At 41.1% G+C, this 23,505-nt stretch overlaps 1 protein-coding gene across 1 annotated transcript in view; it reads right to left on the minus strand.

Moving 5' to 3' along the window:
• The window catches only part of CFDP1 (craniofacial development protein 1), a 132,989-nt gene that overhangs the window by 81,450 nt on the left and 28,034 nt on the right, over positions 1–23,505 (minus strand). Inside the window, exon 5 of the mRNA XM_032284470.1 lies at positions 16,907–17,026. Coding sequence (XP_032140361.1) covers positions 16,907–17,026 — 120 coding nt within the window. The remainder of the gene's footprint in view (positions 1–16,906; positions 17,027–23,505) is intronic.

Consider the following 23,505-nt stretch of genomic DNA (forward strand, 5'->3'; position numbering starts at 1 on the left):
GTAGAGACGGGGTTTCACCATGTTGACCAGGATGGTCTCGATCTCTTGACCTCGTGATCCACCCGCCTCGGCCTCCCAAAGTGCTGGGATTACAGGCTTGAGCCACCGCGCCCAGCCCCACCCTGCTTTTAAGATGAAAACTAATACACAAAACCAAAAGGATAACAATTAGTCTCCACAGATCAAAGTTTTAAAAAACGATGATCATTATAAAGGCTATTGATTTATTCCTTAATCAAATACTATAAACTATTTGCCACATGCCAGGTGGATGCATACAAAAAACACAAGATCTGTGCCTTCAAGCTCACAGTGCAGTAATGGAGACTAAGGTGTAAACTGACAATTAGAGAGTAAGGGATAGTTAGTGCTACAAGAAATGCTATTAAGCAAATGCAGTTGCAAAGGGGTAGTAGTTAGGGTTTTTAGATGCAAGACACAGACACTGACTGGCTGACAGAAAAGGAATTTATTTAAAAGATACTGGGGTAAAAACAAAGATACTAAGCTTTGCAAGTCTCCATAGAATATACAAGACGGATCAAGTCCTGGCCCATAAAATTAGTATCAACAAATTTAAAAGAGTTGACATCATAAAGAGTGTGTTTACCAACAACGTGATCAAACTAGAAAGCAACAACAGAAAGACACTGGAAACCTCTCCAAACACTTGGAAATGAAACAATACACTTCTAAATAACGCACGGTCAAAAAGCCTCAAGGGAAATAAAAACGTATAATGAATGGAATGAAATAATACATGTATCAAAAATTGTTGGACATAGCAAAAGCAGTGTGTGACGGAAATTTATAGTGATAAATACATACAGTGTAAAGAGGAAAAGTCTCAAATCAATAATCTAAGCTCCCACTTTAAGAACTTAGTAAAAAAAGAGCAATATATAGGCAAAGCAAGCAGAAGCAAGGAAATAATTATAGTAGAAATGAATGAAGTTGAAAACAAAGACAATAGGGCAAGATCAATGAAACAAAAGAGCTGGTTCTTCAAACAGATCAACAAAATTGACAAATGTCTAGCAAGACTGACCAAAAAAAAAAAAGAAAAAAGAGAAGAAGACAAAAATTACCAGTATCGGGGGCGGGAGAATGAAACAGGATATTATTACAGATATCAAAAGGATAAGTGAATGTCATGAAGAATTCTACCCAAATAAATTTGACAACAAAGACCAATTCCTCAAAAAAGATAAACCATAAGACACTCAATATGAAAGAGCCCTGTAACTATTAAGGAAACAATCTGTTATTTAAAAACTACCAAAAAGGAAATCTCTAGATTAGTGATTACCAGAGGTTAAGGAGGTTAAAGGAGTGAGGGCAGAAGGAAAATGTATGTAGCTATAGAGAACATGAGCAATCTTAGCAGATATGAAAATGTTCTGTATCTTGACTATATCCGTCAATGTCAGTATCCCAGCTATAATATTATAAGATAGCATCATAGTGGGAAACTGGGTCAAAGGTACAAGAATCTCTGCATTATTTTACATGACTACACATAAGTATAGAACCTCTAAAAATAAAAGGTTTAATTTTTTTTTAAGGGTAAAGGGATCGCTGGGTGGAAGGGCTCATGCCTGTAATCCCAGCACTTTGGGAGGCCGAGATGGGCAGATCACTTGAGACCAGGAGTTTGAGCCCAGGCTGGACAACATGGTGAAACCCTGTCTCTACTAAAAATACGAAAATTAAACAAGCACAGAGGTATGAATCTGTAGTCCTGGCTACTTAGGAAGCTCAGGTGGGAGAATCGCTTGAACTCAGGAGGCAGAGATTGCAGCGAGCTAAGACTGTGCTACTACACTCTAGCCTGGGCAACACAGCGAAACTCCATCTCTAAAAAAAAAAAAAAAAGAAAGAAAGAAAAAAAAAAAGCTATATAGGGTATCTGCACTTAATGCCCATGAACTTCCAATTTAGGCAAGATGGATGCTTAAGATAACCTAAACATTTTCCAGATAAAGACCTAGAAACACTAGATAAAATATACCAAAAATTATATTAAGTGTATAGCTAAACTCATAAGAAAGAAAGGGCAACTCCCGGGTGTTAGAATCAAAGAAGGAACTGAAAAACCACAGTAGAGCACATGAGAGGATATAGTGGTTACAGTGGCCAGGGTGGGGTAGGGGCAGACAGTTTCAATAACTTCCAGTCTGGGTTTTATTTGCCATGTGATAATAGGAATGGTCTTGGGCTTACAGATGGTAGAGAACTAGAACTGAGACGAAAAGTGGAAAGTCTATGCATCCTCAATGAAAGGAAGGAGTTAGAAAAAAAAAAAAAAAAAATCACATAACAGCCCAGGGAACAGACAAGAAAGTATATCTAAGCTTTGGGCTGTAGTGGGTAGGAAGAAAGGTCTCTCAAGAATAGGAAAGAACCCTGGGCCTGCAACCCACATAGATTTGGGATTTAAAATTATATTTTCAATTATAATATCTGAACGTTCTAGGCACTCCAAACCAAAGAATTAATATAAAAATTGGCCCAGGCCAGAGCATCTGGAAGCAGCAAATTCATCCCCACTTTAAAAAAAAAAACTTAGCCCCAGGTCATATAAGATCACACCACAGATAAAACCTTACTAAAGAGTAAAAACATATTAAACATGAAAGGAAATATGGACAGTGAACTGAAGGACTTTTTTGAGAGTTAGCAATCAACTAAAACTTATGAGTAACGAAGATAAAATTTTTGGGCATATGACATGATCTAAGCTAAATCTCTGCCAAATTACCCCAGCAGTGGCACGTAGAATAGAGAGAGGAAGAGTAACTACAGGCTTTAAGTAAACTTAGGAAATGATTACAATAGTCAAAGTCCTTCAAAAGACTTTAGAAAATATTCTAATTACATAGAGAAAGACGCTTCAGAATGTAAGACCCGGGGCCAGGTACGATGGCTCATACCTGTAATCCCAGCACTTTCTGAGGCCAACACAAGAGGACTGCCTGCAGGCAGGAGATGGAAACCAGCCTGGGGTCAGACCCTGTCTTGATAAAAAAATTAAAATTAAAATAATTTATAAAAAAGAAAGAAAGAATATAAGACCCAGAGAAAGGCAATGAGAGTGGAGATAAAATGAGAGGAGGAAGATATGAATGAATACTTAGAGACATTTTGAAAGTATAGTTAAAAGGACTTACTGGATTGGACAGTTAGGGGATGGGGGAGAGACAAGAAAGGGAAGAACTAAAGGTGACACTGAGCTTGAGGCCCAAATATTCCACAGGCAGTTTTGGCCCAGCAGACGAGAGCACTAGATTGGAGAGAAGCCTCAGATTCTAGTTCTCTCTCTTTGGCGAGCTACTTTATTTCAAAGGTTTGGTTTCTTCACTTCTGTAATAAGGAAGGATTTAGGGAAAATGAGTTAAATACTGGACCAGTTGTGGAGTCGATGGGATTCAAAATAAATTTCTTGCAAGCAACAAGAGATATAGGTCTGGAGCTCAGGAGAAAGGCAGTACTGAAAGGACAGAGCAGAGAGAGAATCATCAATGTTGAAAAGATGGTTAGAGCTGTAGCAGTAGATGACATTATTGATACATGAAGACAAGAGGCCTGTGAATCCTGGAAAAACCCTAAAGAAATATAGAAAAGGTGGCGGTAGAAAGCTCTGAGGCAATTAGGCAAAGTGGCACGTGCCTGTGGTCCTGGCTACATGGGAGGCTGAGGCAGGAGGATCACTTGAGCCCAGGAAGCAGAGGTCATAGTGAGCTGAGATCTCACCACTGCACTCCAGCCTGGGCGATGGGAGTGAAACCTCGTCTCAAAAGGAAAAAAAGAAAGCTCAGAGGCATACCAGTCTTACTGAGAAGGGGTATTCTGAGACAGTGTACCATAATTAGATCACATAATATATTGAGAGAGAGCTGTGTTCCATTTTCCAATGCCAACTAATTTCCTGAGTAATCGATACAATATAAGCAAAATAAAAGTCTGTCGGCTGGGCGTGATGGCTCAAGCCTGTAATCCCAGCACTTTGGGAGGCCGAGGTGGGTGGATCACGAGGTCAAGAGATCGAGACCATCCTGGTCAACATGGTGAAACCCCGTCTCTACTAAAAATACAAAAAATTAGCTGGGCATGGTGGCGCGTGTCTGTAGTCCCAGCTACTCAGGAGGCTGAGGCAGGAGAATTGTCTGAACCCAGGAGGCGGAGGTTGCGGTGAGCCGAGATCGCGCTATTGCACTCCAGCCTGGGTAACAAGAGCGAAACTCCGTCTCAAAAAAAAAAAAAAAAAAACACCTTGGATTTAGATAACCCCACAGCACAACACAGAAACATGGCTGAAAAGCAGATATGATGCTTGTGGTTACTGTTCCAAAGGAAACGTTTCCTCCAACTTTTGCTTTGAAGCTAGTAACACTATACAAGAGACCAAGATCAAGAGCGTTTTATACATGATATTCCTTGGATCTTCCTAATTCGCACTTCTTGCCAAACAAGTCATGTCATGCTCTATCCGACTAGGGAAAACTCTTCTCCTTTTGTTTCCACTTCCTACAGGCAGATCATCTCACAAGCAGCTAGGACTACAGGATCTCAGTTTAAAGCAGAAGCCAATGCAAAGCATGACTTTCTCCTGCTCATTCTCAAATTAGCAACTATTGAAATTGTACTACATTTCAAATTCAAGGAAATGCTAATAATCAAAAGGTTATGTCTTAAGCACCCAGAATTAGTAGGTCTAAAAGATGAGTGTTTGTTTAGAATCTTCCAGTTCCTCAATGATGGGAAAATATTAGCCTAGCGTTAAATTATTTCAGCTTAAATTTATCACAGGTTCCTTTGGGTAATAGGGTTGTGGCAAGAATCCAAAATTCAAGTAACTGAATATAGTTAAGTGCTGGATGTCAGACCAGCCTGATTTTTAATCCTTGACCAAAATAATTAGAACACAGCTGCTCAGCCTCTCCCAAAAGAAAAATTCCTCAATCCAAATTAAAGTATCTAATATGAATCTTTCTGTACAATCAGAACCATTCATGAAATGACAGCAAGCTGCCTTTACAAGAACTTAATCAGAACATAAAAATCACTGATTGCTATGATTAGGATGAATGACATTCTTCCCTAATGTTAAAACATTTTGAAATAGCACCTTCCAACATGAAGGACCTAAGAGAGAAGCCGCACGTAGCATTTTCAAAGGATCAATAAGATACAGCCCCAAATTGGGCTCACAATTTATCTCAGCGTTTATAAAAGTCAGATTTTTTTTTACTTGATCTCTTAAACTGAGGATTAATAAACTTCGATAATTTGATACAATATGGGAACTACCTACGGGAATATGTAAACCTTAATTTATTCATTCTGTAACATTTGACAAAGGCATAAAATAGTATTAGTTTAATAAAAAGTCTGTTTTGGTAATAGTCTTCAAAAGAGGAAAAATTTTGGCTGGGCATGGTGGCTCATGCCTGTAATCCCAGCACTTTGGAAGGCTAAGGTGGGTGTATCACCTGAGGTCAGGAGGTCAGTCTGACCAACATGGCAAAACCCCGTCTCTATTAAAAATACAAAAATTTGCAGGACGGGCCGGGCGCGGTGGCTCAAGCCTGTAATCCCAGCACTTTGGGAGGCCGAGGCGGGTGGATCACGAGGTCAAGAGATCGAGACCATCCTGGTCAACACGGTGAAACCCCGTCTCTACTAAAACTACAAAAAAATTAGCTGGGCATGGTGGCGCGTGTCTGTAGTCCCAGCTACTCAGGAGGCTGAGGCAGGAGAATTGCCTGAACTCAGGAGGCGGAGGTTGCGGTGAGCCGAGATCACGCCATTGCACTCCAGCCTGGGTAACAAGAGCGAAACTCCGTCTCAAAAAAAAAAAAAAAAAAAAAATTTGCAGGGCATGGTGGCACATGCCTGAGGCAGGAGAATTGTTTCAACTCAGGAGACAGAGGTTGCAGTGAGCTGAGATCCCACCACTGCCCTTCAGCCGGGGTGACACAGCAAGATTCTGTCTCATAAAGAAAAAAGCAAGAGAAAAAAATTTTAAACCACCACACAAACCAGCAGGATATGAAGATATGGCTACTACAATGATCGTGGAGAAAATCCAGATAAATACACATTGGTAACTGCATGAAAACTGGTCTTCTCACATAATATTAGCATGACTTCAAATCGCTATTGCCTGTTTAGCAGCACCTATTAGAATTTAAGATGCACTTACCCAATGACCCAGCAATCCCACTTATAAAATTCTGTCCTTCAGAAATAACAGCATGAGAACATAAAAAAACACATGTGTAAGGATTACCACAGAATCATTAACTGTAAAATTTGGAAAACTAGTAAATGTTCATCAATAAGAGAAAGAGCACTCAAATTATGGAACAGTCACAAAATGGAGTACCAGGCAGACATAAAAAAATGTAGATGTTTATACTGAACCTGGAGAGATGCCCAAGATAGACTGTTAAGTAAAAATATAAGTTACAAGAAGAAATTAAAAATACACACACACACATACACACACACACAGCAGACTAATACAGACAGGGTAGGTCCACTTTTAAGTATATACGAATGCAATACATATATATATGTATATACACACACACAATATATATGTATATACAGTTTTTCCTACTCATTAATTTTAACTTATTCTTAATTAATTTATTTATTTTTTTTTTTTTGAGACGGAGTTTCACTCATGTTACCCAGCCTGGAGTGCAATGGCGCGATCTCGGCTCACCGCAACCTCCGCCTCCTGGGTTCAGGCAATTCTCCTGCCTCAGCCTCCTGAGTAGCTGGGATTACAGGCACGCGCCACCATGCCCAGCTAATGTTTTGTATTTTTAGTAGGGACGGGGTTTCACCATGTTGACCAGGATGGTCTCGATCTCTTGACCTCGTGATCCACCCGCCTCGGCCTCCCAAAGTGCTGGGATTACAGGATTGAGCCACCGCGCCCGGCCTCTTAATTTATTTTTAAATAAACCTTGATAGGTATGTATTACAAGTACAGAATAAATAGATTAGAAACTGAATAAGTAAAATAATTTTTAAAAGATTTTCCCATGAATACCTGGAATATTTTAAATCTATTAAAGGCAATTTCATTCACATTCTTGATTCAAAGATAGTATTCCAGGCCAAGCTGGTAACTGAGATAACTATGAATGGGGAGTCTTGTGACTAACATTAATATATGTCAATACAATACATTAGCATAACACAGGGAAGGATGGGCACAAAACTGATCATCAGTTAACAGCTATCAGCTTCTAGGGATGAGAATTAAAAATCAGACAGGCAAAAAGGAACTTTCACTGTTTTCTCTCTGAAAAAATTTAAGTGGTGAGACTACAGGTCATTTTTACTTTGTTATTTATAATTAAAAAAAAAACCAAAACAACAAAAAAGGTTTTTGTATCCCAAGGAAAAAAATGAGAGAAGAAAAATCATTTCTCACTTTCTAAACATAATGGTAGAGCTGAAAAAAGTAAATTCTAATACAGGGAAAAAGTAGAAACTGCACAGTACATAGAAATCTCATAGCAAGAGACTAATCTAATTAGGCAAAGAAAAATGTACAGCACTCTTTTGTATACCCAATCTTAAGAACGCTTCTTAATGCTTCCTGGGATCTTGCCAAAGACAGGCTAACTTTTCAGGGGGAATTCTGCCCTCTAGTGTACACTAAACGAAGTTAAAGCCCTATGAAACAATAATAAACTACTATTTTAAAGTTAACCAAAGTATTTTCACTTCATTTCTAGGGTATCATAATCATCTTTTTAAATGAAGGTCTTCACATCCTTGTTCCCAAATCAATTTATACCATCATACTAAGTAACTTTTATGACTATCATAACTTCACATTACCTATTCTATTATTCTATTCTGTACACATCCAAGACGCACCTAAAGTTACTCATTTTTCACACCAAGAGAATGTGGCACAACCACGGATACAGGAATATGACAATATAAAGTTTTAAAAGTCTGTGATCCTAGCAAACCACCATGGCACATGTATTTCTATATAACAAACCTGCATGTTCTGCACATGTATCTTGGAACTTAAAAGTAAAATTAAAAAAAAAAAAATTGTGATCCTGATAAACATCTGTCTCTTAAAATCACAGTTTTGAAACTTGTTGGCACTATAATTTGAGGCTAAGAGTAAAGGAAAAAGGCTGCTGTGTGTAATAAACTTCATCTCTTCACAGAATTTTCTAAGAACACTAGAATTTATTTAACTCCAGGCAACCTTGAAAATCGCTATAGGTAATTCCTAGGTTCAGGGTACTTGCTGTAGGTATTCAGTCCAAACTCACAGAGGTTACATCATCTCGGTGACCACAAATGAAAAAAGTTTTTGCTTTGAAACCTTTTTGGCCGGGCACAGCAGCTCATGCCTACAATCCAAGCACTTTAGGAGGCCGAGGCAGGTGGATTGCTTGAGGTCAGGAGTTTGAAACCAGCTTGGCCAACATGGTGAAACCCCGTCTCTACTAAAAATACAAAAATTAGCCAGGCGAGGTAGTGGGCGCCTGTAATTCCAGCTACCCGGGAGGCCAAAGCAGGAGGATCACTTGAACCTGAGAGGTGAAGGCTCCAGTGAGCTGAGATGTCAACAATGCACTCCAGCCTGGCGACAGAGCAAGACTCCATCCCAAAAAACAAAAACCTTTTCTATGTTTGGAGTCTCATTCAGATGCTCACATTGGCAAGGACTTTATTTCATGATCAAAATTATCAGATATCCTCTCCTCTTCCAAAAGGATAACACTAGACTTTCCATTCATACTTATCTCAGTTACTAGCTTAGCTAGGAATAATAGCCTTGAATTAAGATGTGAATGAAACTGCCTTTAATAGATTCAAAATACTCCAAATATTCATGAGAAAATCTTTTAAATATTATTTTCCTTATTCAATTTCTAATCCATTTACTCTGTACCTGCAATACCTATAAAGGTTTATTTAAAAACAAATTAAAAGAATAAGTTAAAAACAAATGAAGCAGGGTATTAGCATCCACTGAAGAACATGAAGGTGAAAGTCAGATACAGGATATTCTTGCTTCTACACAAATCACGTCATTCTGAAGTAACAGTACCACCAGAGCTGCCAAAATCAATCATTTCCATTGTCACCATTAGTTCCTGAAATATCCTATTAAAAGCTATTTCTAGCCAGTCCTATCCTGGAACAAAAGCTGCCAGAAGAAATGCACTTGACATGAGCTAGGCAAAGATATCTCCTACCTGGCTCTCTGTCAACATATAAGTTGCCCACAGTGTAGGATTCAGACCTCAGTAGGAGTTGATTACCTATAGAAACAGTAATAGCCATTATTCCCACATCACATCTTGTCTACAGTTGTTGCTGACAGGTATGAATGTACAAACACACCTGGAACTCATTTTTTAAAATGTGCTAGACCTTCACTTTCATGAGACACGAATGATACAGAAGTACAGAAAATGGTTATGGATTAATGAGGAAAATGCTTACAAAGAAAAAAAGGGGGAAACAGTCCTCTTACTTTCTTCAAAAATAACAAAATACCTTTTGAAGAGTTCCTCATCAGTTACAAAACTGGAAAGAGACTCTTTTAACAAAAACCGCAGATCAGGAGGATAAGAAAAAGCAGTGGCAATAGCAAAGTGGCTGAGAGACCAGGCTTTGGTCTCAAATAGATTTGGGCTGCAATCCGAGCTCGATCAATCATCAACCATGTAACTTTAACAAGTTAAGGGTGCCTCTCCGAGTGTCAGTGTCCTCACCTGCGAAATGGGCAGAAAGTTAGGGCCTACCTCTTGGAATGTTTATGCGGGTTAAGTGAAATAACACATGTAAAACATTTAGCATTGTGCCTTAAATGTGGCAAAGTAGTCAATAAATAGGATTTATTTATTCTTTCAAAAAGGGTAAAGAATATTTAACCTGTAATCTGAGAAGATAGTATATTTGGTATTTAATCTAAAGAACAAATTGTTTCCCAGAGGAAATTAACATGGTCATCGAAGGGAAACATGTGACCCTAGAGTGGGAAAAGCAGTTGCCTACAGGAACCATGCAGGTAAAATAAATGAGTAAAGCCACCGAGTAGGGACCACAAAAGAGCAAATCCCATCTACTGTGTGACACCCCAGTGCTGTCATAGGTGAAGAGGGAGGGTAGTGGCAGAAATGTTCATTCCTCAAGAAAAGCCAGTAATCCCGATTTTCATGTCAACTTTCCAGAGTTTTAAATATTCGTCAAATGAGGGGATTGGGAGAGATCACCCCGTTAACTCCTCAGACAGGAAGACTCTGCTGAACAAACCAAAGGTTCCTGGGGACTGATTACATACACCGAATTTTGACAAACCACAGCGGTCAGCATTACTGACTTCTCAGTCTTTAGTCTGGGTCTTGTATCTTCAATATGGCACTATGAGGGATTCCGTGTCATCTATCTTTGGAGAAAACATTGCCACACTTATATTACCTCTGATGTTGTTTGAGACTCAACATTAAGGCTTTCTTTTTTTTCATTCCATAGATCAAGAAGACAAGGCTAAAACTACATGGGAAAATGATATCTTTCACTCTTAAGTTATATTGCTTTAGGTCATTCTCAATCTATAAGGAGGCAACTAAACAGTAGGCCCTTAAACAAGCCAATGTCTATGGGTAGGATCACAAATTTTAATGACGCTGATGGTGGACTGCTGTTGGAATGAAGTAAATAGTAAATGTTGGCTTGAAAACAGGTAGCAAATGTGGGGTTGAAGCCTGGCCAGCCAGATACCAGCAAATGCTGAAAAAACTGGACGCGAGCAGCTATAGTACTGGTAGTAAGGTCTGGGGAGTGAGGGGAGAGGCAGATCAAGAGCGTGGAATGAAAAGACCACGGGAATTTAGACACGCTAAGCTTTGTGCTTTCTACTACCAAATGTAGGAGAGTGATTTTTGTAGTCTGATTCCTGCCTCTAATTAAAATTGGGCTTATTCCATTCCCAAAACATAAACTTTGGCTTTTTATAGCCTAAGCAGTGTGCTATTTTAAACACATAGAGGAAATGCATTTTCAGTTACAAACATCTGCTCCTCTAAATCTGTTCTTATTTCTGAATCTGTGCTTATCTTAGCAAAAGATGTGGGACAGGATGTTTTACTCTCCTGCTCTGCTTTTCTTGTATTGCTTAAATCTGTTTAGAGAGAGGAAAATAAACAAATAAAGTGTTTCTGCAGGACAAGTTCTATAAACTGAAGTAGCTCCCAAAATGAAAAAAGTCTGTGGGAAAAAATTTTGATGACATTAATTTTCTTTTAATATATTAGATTACTCCTGTAGATCCTTCCCTTGAAAAGACTTTCTGGCTAGGTGCAGTGGCTCACGCCTATAATCCCAGTACTTTGGGAGGCTGAGGCTAGTGGATCACAAGGTCAGTAGTTCAAAACCGGCCTGGCCAAGATGGTGAAGCCCCTGTCTCTACTAAAAATACAAAACATTAGCTGGGTGTGGTGGCAGGCACCGGTAATCCCAGCTACTCAGAGGCTGAGGCAGAGAACTGCTTGAACCCAGGAAGTGGAGGCTGCACTGAACCGACATCGTGCCACTACACTTCAGCCTGGGAAAAAGAGAAAGACCCCATTCCAAAAAAAAAAAAAAAAAAAGACTTTCTATTCACTATTGGCAGATACTAATATTTGAAATGATAAAATGTGCCTGCTCAGATACCCCAGATCAGCTGAATTCCTCCTGGCCCCATCTTTTCCCAAGCACAATTGTAATTGTAAAGCTTTTTGAGATACATTTCATAAAAATGAGCATACCAACCTTGAAGGTCATTCTGGATTTATTTAGAAATCCAAGGTTCACAGTATCATAATTAAACACGTACATTTTCATTCTTTATTATTTTTTTTTTTGAAACAAAGTCTTGCTGTCTTGGTGCAGTGGTGCGATCTTGGATCACTGCAACCTCTGCCTCCCGGGTTCAAGCGATTCTCCTGCCTCAGCCTCTTGAGAAGCTGGAATTACAGGTGTGTGCCACCACGCCCAGCTAATTTTTCTATTTTTAGTAGAGATGGGGTTTCACCATGTTGGTCAGGCTGGGCTCGAACTCCTGACCTTGTGATCTGCCCAACTCAGCCTCCCACAGCGCTGGGATTACAGACATGAGCCACCATGTCTGGCCAAACATGCATATTTTCCTGTAAAACTCTGAGGACTTTTACTCAGGCACTTGGCAGACATATCCTTGTAATGTGTTATGTTCTATCAGGGCTTTCAAAGAAACTGATTTTGGTCAAATTTCACTTTACCCCGTTTATAAGGGAGTCAGCATTCATTACTCCACCAAAAAATATTTCGCTTGAAGAGCTCCCGCAATAGCTCCTGGTTGGCCCCTAGATTCCCTCTACACTTTTCCCCACATTGCTCTCTGCTCTAGGAGCTGCTCTGTACCGACAGCCCGATGAAGATTCTCTCCTTAAACCAAACTAGTCACACTCCACTGAGCCCTCTTCTCAACGAAGCCTTGACATTGGACCCTGCCCTTGCTGGGCCTGCACAGCCCAGTTTTAGAAAGAATTTTGCGCCAAGTCAGTTTAGAGAGAATCCCTTACTCTTGATATCTGATCACACTAGCCAGCCCTGAGCAAGAATCCCCCATCCTTGACGTCTCCTCTTAGTAATTTTCTATCCACTGACCACCTGCCTCCTGATTCTGCTGTAAATCCCCAGCTGTCTTTGCTGTATTCGGAGTTGAGCCCTCTCTCTCTCCCCTAGAGACAGTCTTGACAACCACTACAATAGTTTTGGATAAAATATTCTCATGGTTTTAACAAGTATCAGAATATTCTTCAATAAGCCTCAATAAGAGGGCAATGGAGTGCCCCTAAGAAACTGCAGAGAGAGAAGAAATAGATCTGGGTATTCATTCCCTTGGCTTCCTCCTAGGGGAGGTCCACCACTTTACAGAAGTCTCAGCTCCTGTCAGGAGGTCCATTCCACCTAACCCTGTCTTCCCCTGCCATTAACTACTCCCACTCTTGCCCTTTCGGGCCTAGGGGTGGTAATGGAGTCTCATTATTACCAGCCCCAGGGAGGCCACACTATTTCTATCCCTGTGGTTTTCCACCACTTTGTGAGTATTAACTCTCCTTGAAGTATCATATTTGAGAATGCCATGTATTTCCTGCTGGGTCTCCCAAATAAAGATATTATCTCAGAGATTTTTTTTTTTTTTTTTTTTTTTTTGGAGATGGAGTTTCGCTCTTGTTACCCAGGCTGGAGTGCAATGGTGCGATCTCGGCTCACCGCAACCTCCGCCTCCTGGGTTCAGGCAATTCTCCTGCCTCAGCCTCCCGAGTAGCTGGGATTACAGGCACGCGCCACCATGCCCAGCTAATTTTTTGTATTTTTAGTAGAGATGGGGTTTCACCATGTTGACCAGGATGGTCTCGATCTCTTGACCTCGTGATCCACCCGCCTCGGCCTCCCAAAGTGCTGGGATTACAAGCGTGAGCCACCGCGCCCGGCCTATCTCAGAGATTTCTTATTCTAAAAAGGCTATTGGCAGCCAGACACAGTGGCTCACACCTGTAATCCCAGCACTTTGGGAGGTGAATCACCTGAGGTCGGGAGTTCGAGACCAGCCTGACCAATATGGAGAAACCACGTCTCTACTAAAAATACAGAATTAGCCAGGTGTGGTGGCACATGCCTGTAATCCCAGCTACTGAGGAGGCTAAGGCAGGGGAATTGCTTGAACCCGGGGTGGGGGGTGGGAGGGGCAGAGGTTGTGGTGAGCTGAGATTATGCCATTGCACTCCCGCCTGGGCAACAAGAGCGAAACTGTGTCTCAAAAAAAAAAAAAGTCAGGCATGGAAATAAGCTGATTTTAAGCTGCCATTCTCTATTCTCTAGTTATTTTTATAATTATAGTAACAAAGAGTATTTTCTGAAATACACAGTTTCCAAATAGAATCTCTAAGCATCAACAGGGATTATTTAAGAAGAAAAATCCATGGAAACTAGAAGTAAAAACAGTGTTAGCTGGCCAGGCGCGGTGGCTCACGCCTATAATCCCAGCACTTTGGGAGGCCGAGGTGGGATCACGAGGTCAAGAGATTGAGACCATCCTGGCCAATACGGTGAAACCCCATCTCTACTAAAAATACAAAAATTATCTGGGCGTGATGGTGCACACCTGTAGTCCCAGCTACTCAGGAGGCTGAGGCAGGAGAATCTCTTGAACCAGAGAGGTAGAGGTTGCAGTGAGCCAAGATTGTGCCACTGCACTCCAGCCTGGCAACAGAGCAAGGCTCTGTCAAAAATAAATAAATAAATAAAAATTTATGTTAGCTGAAACTAACCAGAAACCTAAGAAGAGCTTCTTTACCTTTATTTCCTTCCATCTGGTAGTTATACCCAGAGGTAACTTTCATAGTGATACTTTTAATAAGTGCAAGAAACACTGTAATAATACCAGATACAAACCTGGCAACTCGTAATCGCCTGCTGAAGGCTAATTCCATACGTAGTCTAGAGCAGTATTTGTCAAATTCAGGTTGCAGTTGATTGTGAAACCAATTCAGCAGGTCAAAACAGTTTTTTAAATGACACATCTATATACAATAATGTAAAACAGAAAATCAGAGCATATTATACATAGTAAGGGTAAAGATTTCACCAAATTTTTAGCTCACCTTTTTACATAACTATTTTTACAGATGTACTAGGGTATAACGTAAAATGTATTCCTTATGATGGGTGGCAGTCAAGGAAGTTTGAAAGCTACTGGTCTAAAGAGAACCCCCTCCAAACAATACAATAAATCTAAAGCTAAAAACATGTTGTTTCAGCCTATAGCTTCAAATTTTAAAAATCCTAAATAGCTTGTTACCCAGTATAAACACATCAGTAACTGAAATAAAAATTCTATAAAACAGTATTTACTCTTGTTTTTCCTCAGGTGGGAGTGCAGTGGTGCAATCTCAGCTCACTACAACCCATGCCTCCCGGGTTCAAGCAATTTTGCTGCCTCAGCCTCCTGGGTAGCTGGGATTACAGGCAAGCGCCATCATGCCCGGCTAATTTTTCAATTTTGAGTAGACACGGGGTTTCACCATGTTGGCCAGGCTGGAAAACAGCATCTACTCTTACAACAAGTGGTGTGCTCTGCTATTTTCTCTTAACTGATTATTGGAAACCACAGCTTGCAAAGTACTTGCCTAGAGTATTAACAGGGCCAGGTCTGGAGAATTCTGTTCTACAGCTGCCTTCATTTGATTTTATGTCATTTCTACTGTGGTAGCAAGCAGCAAAATCCTCTTCCTCCTCGTGTTTTTGTGTAACTAGTACATGACTTCTGCTCAGCGGGAGAGAAACACCCTGAGTATGGAGCAGATAAAGATGTAACAGATGAGGAAGTGGTCCGATCCACACATCCTGCCATTCTTTGCCATGGTATATGCTGACAGCTGCATCTTACTACAAAGCACCTGCAGCTCATAGCCTGAGGGCAGAGGGCAAAAATTGTGCCAAAGCAGCTCTGAGCCAATGTCAGCTGGGCACTAGAGGTTAAACATCCCACCCTCCTCAGCCCTCACTGTGTTCTTCCCAGTAGGAATGAGTGCCAGCTACCACCAGCAGTCATCTGCTTGATAACTCGCCCTTTACTGGCTTCTTTCCTCTCTTGCACCCTCTCTACTGGGGCTTCCTGGATTCATCTCTCACATAAATGACATGCGCTTGAATCTTTATCTCAGGATCTGTTTCTGGATAAATGCAACCTAAGAGAGTAAACTAGTATAACTGTTGTTTACAGCCAGGGCTGCAAAGATGGGGAAGGCCTGCCCTAAAAAAGCTCATGCTCCAACAGGAAAATCAACGCTTTTTTAAAAAATGTAAAACAAAACTTTACTGTTCATAGCAATGACAGGTATGCTTGAGGAGAGAAGGAAGAGGGGACAATCTCTGACTGAAGGGTCACAGAAGCCAGTGTAGAAGACTATGTAGAACCCCCCACAGGAGTCAGATGGGTAGTCAGGGCTATCCATGGTGTGGGTCTATGTTCATTTCCCTGTAGGCAACAGTCTTAAGCCTTCCTTATTTAGTGTAATGCTTTACTTGTCACATTTAGGTTAAGAAGAAAAGAATTTTTTCCTCTTCCAAAAAGAAAGAATTCTAGCCTTCAGCTAAAAATAACTCAAGTAATATGGAAAATATGAAGGGAGAAAACTATTAAGTTCCTGACAATGTGTTAAGAAAACTATTTGTAAATCTTCTTTGATCTTTTTATGTTCCTCTGAGATCCTGGGGGATGAGAGTGAGTATTCAACCCAAATCTTCATGAAAAGTTCTGATGAATGCTGATATTTTCATTCAAAAAGTATCACTTTTAAATGTAAAATTTACATGTTCAGCTTTGTGTTTGTTCAATTACTACAAACTACGAGTTGTTTTAGGCATCCAATGAGAAAGCTATAGCTAATTTTCTTTTCTTTTTCTTTAAAGAGACAGGATCTCTCTCTGTCACACAGGCTGGAGTACAGTGGCACAATCACCGCTGCCTCAACCTCCTGGGCTCAAGTGATACTCCTGCCTCAGCCTCCACAGTAGCTGGGACATAGGTGCAAGCCACCATACCCGGTTAATTTTTTTTTTTTTTTGTAGAGACAGGGTCCTACTGTATTGCCCAGACTGGTCACGAACTCCTGGGCTCAAGCAATCCTCCTGAGAAAGCTATGGCTAATTCTCCTTTGCATCTTCCATTCTGGTAAATACTTCAGCAAAGGCAAAGCAGCATCATAATTCTCTCTCTCAGGGAAGAAGTCTGCTCTGCAGTGAAAGCAGGTATTTGCACTGAAAGCTTCTCCAATGTGCGAAGTACATCTGGGACTGAGATTCAAATACTCACCCTGACCCGGCAGGGAGTGATGGCGGAGCTGAAGGGACATTAGCCTGTGGTTTTTCTTTCTCATTCTGCTTGAAGAAGGATTTGGCCTCTTTAGATGTAGCATCCACTTCCTTAGTCACCCTGTGCCAAGGAAAAAGACATAAAGTTTGCAAGAAGAATAAAGAGAAAGAAACAAACTAGAAAAGGGAATAAAGACAACTAGAAAAAGATCCACTGGGCTTTCAATAAATTCTGGATGTTCAGCTTTATGATAAAAGTTTACTACAGTTAACTTTCAATGAAGACATTTTCCCTCACTAAAATTAACAAATGAAACAACAACGTGTATAAATTTTATCTCCCTAAAATCCTCTCCATGACTTGTCAGCATGAAACACACTCGGGCGGTCACTACTAAATCTGCATGCTGGGTTACTGACGTGAAAGCTGAAAAAGGACCTCACACTGCACCCCACAAGCAGATTAGCACTCAGAGCTAAAGGCCCAGTGAAAGCTGAGATGCAGAGATGGAATATCAGGAATATGGGCAATAAAATTGGGAAATAATCCCTAGGGTAGCATTATTTCAAAGAGAAAAGCAAGAGTTTAAAAAAAAAAATTGAGAAGACTCTGCAGAAGGGTCCTATTCTATATCCAAAACAACCCAAAGATGAAACAAAATCCCTTAAAACAGGCTAAATTAGCAATAATTTGGGAATGGATGAAAGGAACATGACTGAGAATTCTGTCTAATTTCAAATCTGAAAAAATTATCTTCACTAAAACTGAGTCCTAAGGGATCAAATAAAGGTATTTATAGTACTTGATAGAGAGGAGAAATGTCTAATCCCTGCCTAGGCTTGCCAGGTTAACAAAAACACCTAAGGAATGTGGTTTAAATTCAGTCTATTATGGCCGGCTGCAGTGGCCTCTTTTGTAGTGCCCTGACAAGTTTTTTTTTTTTTTTAAACAGGCCAGGTACAGTGGCTCATGCCTGCAATCTCAGCTCTTTGGAAGGCTAAGGTGGGCAGATTATTTGCAGTCAGGAGTTCGAGACCAGCCTGGCCAACATGGTGAAACACTATCTCTACTAAAAGTACAAAAATTAACTGGGTATGGTGGTGTGTGCCTGTAATCCCAGCTACTTGGGAGGCTGACACAGAACTGCTTGAACCTGGGAGGCAGAGGCTGCAGTGAGCCAAGACAGCATCACTGCACTCCAGCCTGGGCAACAGAGCAAGACTGTGTCTCAAAAAAAAAAAAAAAAAAGAAAAAAAAATACAAAGAAGATACTTCCCTACACGAGTGACGCTGAACTTGGATACGTGACTTGCTTCAAAGGCGAATGAGGTATTAGCTCATCTGAGAGGAAGAGAAGGTTAAACATATTTATGCTGTTTCTCTTGCCCCTTAAATTCGTCCCTTAAGTCATAAGGAGAATATACCTCAACCAGCTGGTCCAAGATGGCAGAAAGACACATGCTGCAGACCTGAACCCAACAAACAAGCAGCTCAGAGATGAGCTGAGCTGAGCTGAATCTAAGTCACTCAATCGCAAATTCTCAGAGGTACACGAGCAACAAATAAATGCTTATCATTGTATATCACTGAGTTTTGGAATGGTGTGCTATGCAGAAATACTGTAGCAATAGCTGACTGACACATTTATATTTTGTAAGAAAACTGAAATTCAAGGTTATGTTACTTATTCAAGGCTATCCTGAGATTAAGTAGCAATCACACAGAGAGCCCTACAGCAGACAGTATATTCCAAAGATGGTATTTCCCATCCCCACACACTCTTCCAGAACCCTGATACTACCTCAGTTAGTATCACTCAGTAATCCCAGACTCCCTCTGTTAGTATCACTCTGTAATCCCTGACTCACCCTCCCAATTAGAGGGGGAGTCTGTGTCCCCATCCCTTGAAAGTGAATGGGCCTTTGTGGCTGTCTCAACTCATGGAGTTCTGTGGAAGTGGCACAACATGACATCTGAGACTAGCAAATAAAAGATGATAAATCTTTCACCTGGCATGCTCTCTCTGTCTGTCTGACAGAGATGACAAGACTCCAGACAGAGATGGGCCACCCCCCCACCCCATCTCTCTCAGGATGCACCCCTGAAACTCCAATTTATCACACAAGAAGTCTGGCTACTCTACAGCCACTATGTTGGAGAGATCACATAGGAAGATCACACAGAGATGCCTCAGATGCCTGTACCAACCCCCAGGTGTTTGAGCCTTCCCAGCTCTGGCATCAGACACCGGAGTAAGGAAACCTGTGAAGCGGTTCCATACTTAGTCACTGTCTGATTACAACTGTACAAGAGACCCTGAGTAAGAACTGCCTAGCTAAGCTCAGCTACCCCTGGAACCAAGAGAAATTATAAAAAAACAATTGTTTTTTTAAAGCTACTAAATGTTGAGGTGCTTTCTTACACCATTTAAAAAATACCCAAAATAAACCTACATCCAAATTTCAGGCTTAATGAAGGGTTCTAGAGTAGTAAACTAGAAAGAGTACCTTTAAATTTCCTGTGCAGGCACGGTGGGTCACACCTATAATCCCAGCACTTTGGGAGGCTGAGGCAGGTGGATCACCAGGTGCAGAAATTGAGACCATCCTGGTCAACATGGTGAAAGCCCGTCTCTACTAAAAATACAAAAATTAGCTGGGCATGGTGGCACATGCCTGTAGTCTCAGGTACTCAGGAGGCTGAGGCAGGAGAATTGCTTGATGCCAGAAGGCGGAGGTTGCGGTGAGCCGATATCGCGCCATTGCACTCCAGCCTGGGTAACAAGAGTGAAACTCCGTCGCAAAAAAAAAAAAAAAATTAGCTGGGTATGGTGGCAGGCGACTGTACCCAGTTACTTGGGAGGCTGAGGCAGGAGAATCACTAGAATCCAGGAGGTGGAGGCTGCAGTGAGCCAAGATCACACCACTGCACTCTAGCCCGGGTGACAGAGCAAGATTCCGTCAAAAAAAAAAAATAAAAAAAAAAAATATATATATATATATATATATATATATATGTTTATATATATATATATATATATATGTTTATATATATTTATATATTTCCTTGCTCTGGGTAGAATCTGGGGCAGACCAGAGATGGCGAATGAAGAACAAGTAGAAACTGCCACTTACATATAGTAATCTGAATACAAGCTTTATTTTCCAGTCCTGCCAAAGCCCTACTAATAGTGGTAGATAAATTTTAGAAGATGAAACTATACAAGGATAATGAGAATAAGTTTAACAGAAAATGGATGCCAAGAGAATTTTCTTCTTTTTTTTCTTTTTAAAGACAGGGTCTCATCATGTTGCCTGAGCTGGAATCAAACTCCTGGGCTCAAGTAGTTCTTCTGCCTTGGCCTCCCAGTGCTGGGATTACAGTCATGACCACTGTGCCCAGGCCAAATTTTCTGACAGTAAAAAGCGGTTGGGCGCAGTAGCTCGAGCCTGTAATTCCAGCACTTTGGGAGGCCAAGAGCAGGATTACTTGAGCCCTGAGCAACATCGCAGGACCCTGTCTCTACAAAAATAATCAGCGAGGGATCATGGAGTGTACCTGTAGTCCTAGCTGCTTGGGAGGCTGAGGAAAGAGGACTGCTTGAAGCCAGGCGTTCAAGGTTATGGTGAGCTACTAAGGTGGTACTGTACAGCCTGGAGAACAGGGTGAGGCCCTGTCTTAACAAAAAGAAAAGAAAAAGGAAAGTAGAAAGCAAGTAGACGAGTAGTAACTGGCTTTGGTTTTTGTTTTCTCTGATCTCCTAGGCCTATAGCCATATGGAATGGCCAAAAACAGGCAAGCCAATGTGTACTACAGTACCCTAGAAGGGCTCATTAAATTGAGATACCAGGAACCTTTCAAGGCAGAGGAAAGAAGTGGGGCTAAAACCAGTTGGAATTCTGCCTCAGGAGCACCTAGGTCCCAGGCCCCCTTCAGCAGCACCTGATACCACAGGCTACTGCCCTACGCCATCCCCAATCCAGCAGAACCCATTCCTCCGGAGAAATGAAAACCACAGAAGTTCCAGACTCACTAAAGCCATGGCTGAAGTCCATTCTGAAAACAGAGGAATTACATGAAAATCTATGTATTCACTCTTCCTTTGCCACAGCAACCCTGAAGCCTAGGTGTTCTGGACAACTGAGTTGCCAGATACAGTGCTACCCAACTCACACTGCACTTCACGCCAGTAAGAAGCAATGTACTGTATTATGGTACTGAGTTGCTGAGTTTGTTAACCCAGCACAGCCCAGCCTGTCATATCAATTCTACTAAAATAAATTCCACAAAAACAGAAAATAGGGAAAGTTATCTAAAAGAAAATGTCCTAGAAGTGAAGGATAAGCTTGCATACAAACAGCCATAGGACATTTGATGTAGCTAATTTAAAAAGATTCGGCTGCGCATGGCGGCTCACACCTGTAATCCCAGCGCTTTGAGAGACCAAGGTGGGTGTCTCAAGAGGTCAGGAGTTCCAGAATAGCCCGGCCAACATGGTGAAACCCCGTCTCTACTAAAAAAAACACAAAAACTAGCTAGGCATGGTGGCAGGCGCCTGTAATCCCAACTACTTGGGAGGCTGAGGCAGAAGAATCATTTGAACCTGGGAGTTGGAGGTTGCAGTGAGCAAAGATCATGCTATTGCACTCCAGCCTGGGCGACACGGCAAGACTCTATCTCAAAAAATAATAATAATAATAAAAAGATTCAGCTGGGCATGGTGGCTCACTCCTGTAATCCCAGCACTTTGGGAGGCCCAGACAGGAGGATCACAAGGTCAAGAATTCAAGAAAAGCCTGGCCAATACAGTGAAGCCCCGTCTCTACTAAACCTGCAAAAACATTAGCTGGGCATGGTGGCACATGCCTGTAATCCCAGCTACTCAGGAGGTTGAGGCAGGAGAATCTCTTGAACCCAGGAGGCAGAGGTTACAGTGAGCCAAGATCACGCCACTGCACTCCAGCCTGGGTGGCAAAGCAAGACTCTGTCTCAAAAAAATTAAAAAATTAAAAGGTTCACATCAAGGCAAATCACTGTGAAGTATCAGAATGTTGGTGATAGAGAAGACAAAGATCAAAAGGCCCAAATAATAGCTTAAGGCAAAGCAGCCTCTATTTAATGTATGTTTGGTTTTGTTTTTTACCACCTTTATAGGAATGACACACCTTGAGTCACCCAAGACAATTAAGTCAACATTTTCTGAAAAGCAACCTAGATCCAACCACTGTTAGATGTTGAACATGTAAAAAAAAAAATATGGCATGACCTTTGTTCTTAAGGAGCTTACAGTTCAGCAGAACAGCCAACCATGAAAGCAAGTCATGATAATACACGATACATAGTAAGTGCCATAAAAGCAGCACAGAAGTATTAACTGTGGGAGTACCTCTCATCATTTCTTAGTGCCAAAGTCCTACCTATATTTACTAAGAAACACTGGCATATTTATCTCAGGAACTTTAGAAATTGACACAAAGTAATACTAGCAGATTACTCTTCACTGACAGTATGCCTAGAACAACTCCACTTTCAACAAGCAATAATGGATTCCACCATCAAAATATCCTCGAGTAGGAAAACAGTTAAGTTATAGACCACATCTAACACACAAGAGGGAACCCTGACAGGAAAAGGCCTATTATTAGCAATAGTTAATTCAAGTGTTCTCAGCAGAAATTCCATTTTAACTTTATTTTCACTTACTCAGAACTTCCTGAAAGTCTTTATTTGGGCAGAAACGTTCCATGACTGGCTTTTTCCAAAAGGTGAATCATTTAGGAAAGTCTGAACTAAACGGCTCAGCTGGTTATGTGATAGGGCAGAATACAAAACACTATATTCCCCCATTCCCTTAGGTTAATAAGCTAAACATTTTTCAAGTGGGGACAAAAACAAAACAAAATGACCAAAGCCCAGAATTTAACATTAAAATACAGTTAGAGCACTTTGGGAGGCCGAGGCAGGTGGATCACGAGGTCAAGAGATCGAGACCATCCTGGTCAACATGGTGAAACCCCGTCTCTACTAAAAATACAAAAAATTAGCTGGGCATGGTGGCACGTGCCTGTAATCCCAGCTACTCAGGAGGCTGAGGCAGGAGAATTGCCTGAACCCAGGAGGCGGAGGTTGCGGTGAGCCGAGATCGCGCCATTGCACTCCAGCCTGGGTAACAAGAGCGAAACTCCGTCTCAAAAAAAAAAAAAAAAAAAATACAATTAGAAAAGCTAAGACCAACTTAGTACTAATATTACCTTACACTTAGACCTACAAACTCCCTCCTGTCATCACTAGCTCTTTTCTCACCTTTCTTAAAGATGTAGGAATGCTCTTAACTTGATACAGAGACAAAAAGAAAAGGAGAACGACATGAAAAAATTAGAAGATATGCTCAAATCCATACACCAAATTTGTATCTGGTTATCAATGAAAATTCAGATATCCTAAGTGCCCTATAAGAATTCCTTATAGGGCCAGGCGCGGTGGCTCACGCCTGTAATCCCAGCACTTTGGGAGGCTGAGGCGGGTGGATCACGAAGTCAAGAGATCGAGACCATCCTGGTCAACATGGTGAAACCCCGTCTCTACTAAAAATACAAAAA

The sequence above is a fragment of the Sapajus apella genome, unplaced genomic scaffold (assembly GCF_009761245.1).
Source record: "Sapajus apella isolate SASKATOON/1434 unplaced genomic scaffold, GSC_monkey_1.0 scaffold15, whole genome shotgun sequence".
Taxonomy (NCBI): Eukaryota; Metazoa; Chordata; class Mammalia; order Primates; family Cebidae; genus Sapajus; species Sapajus apella.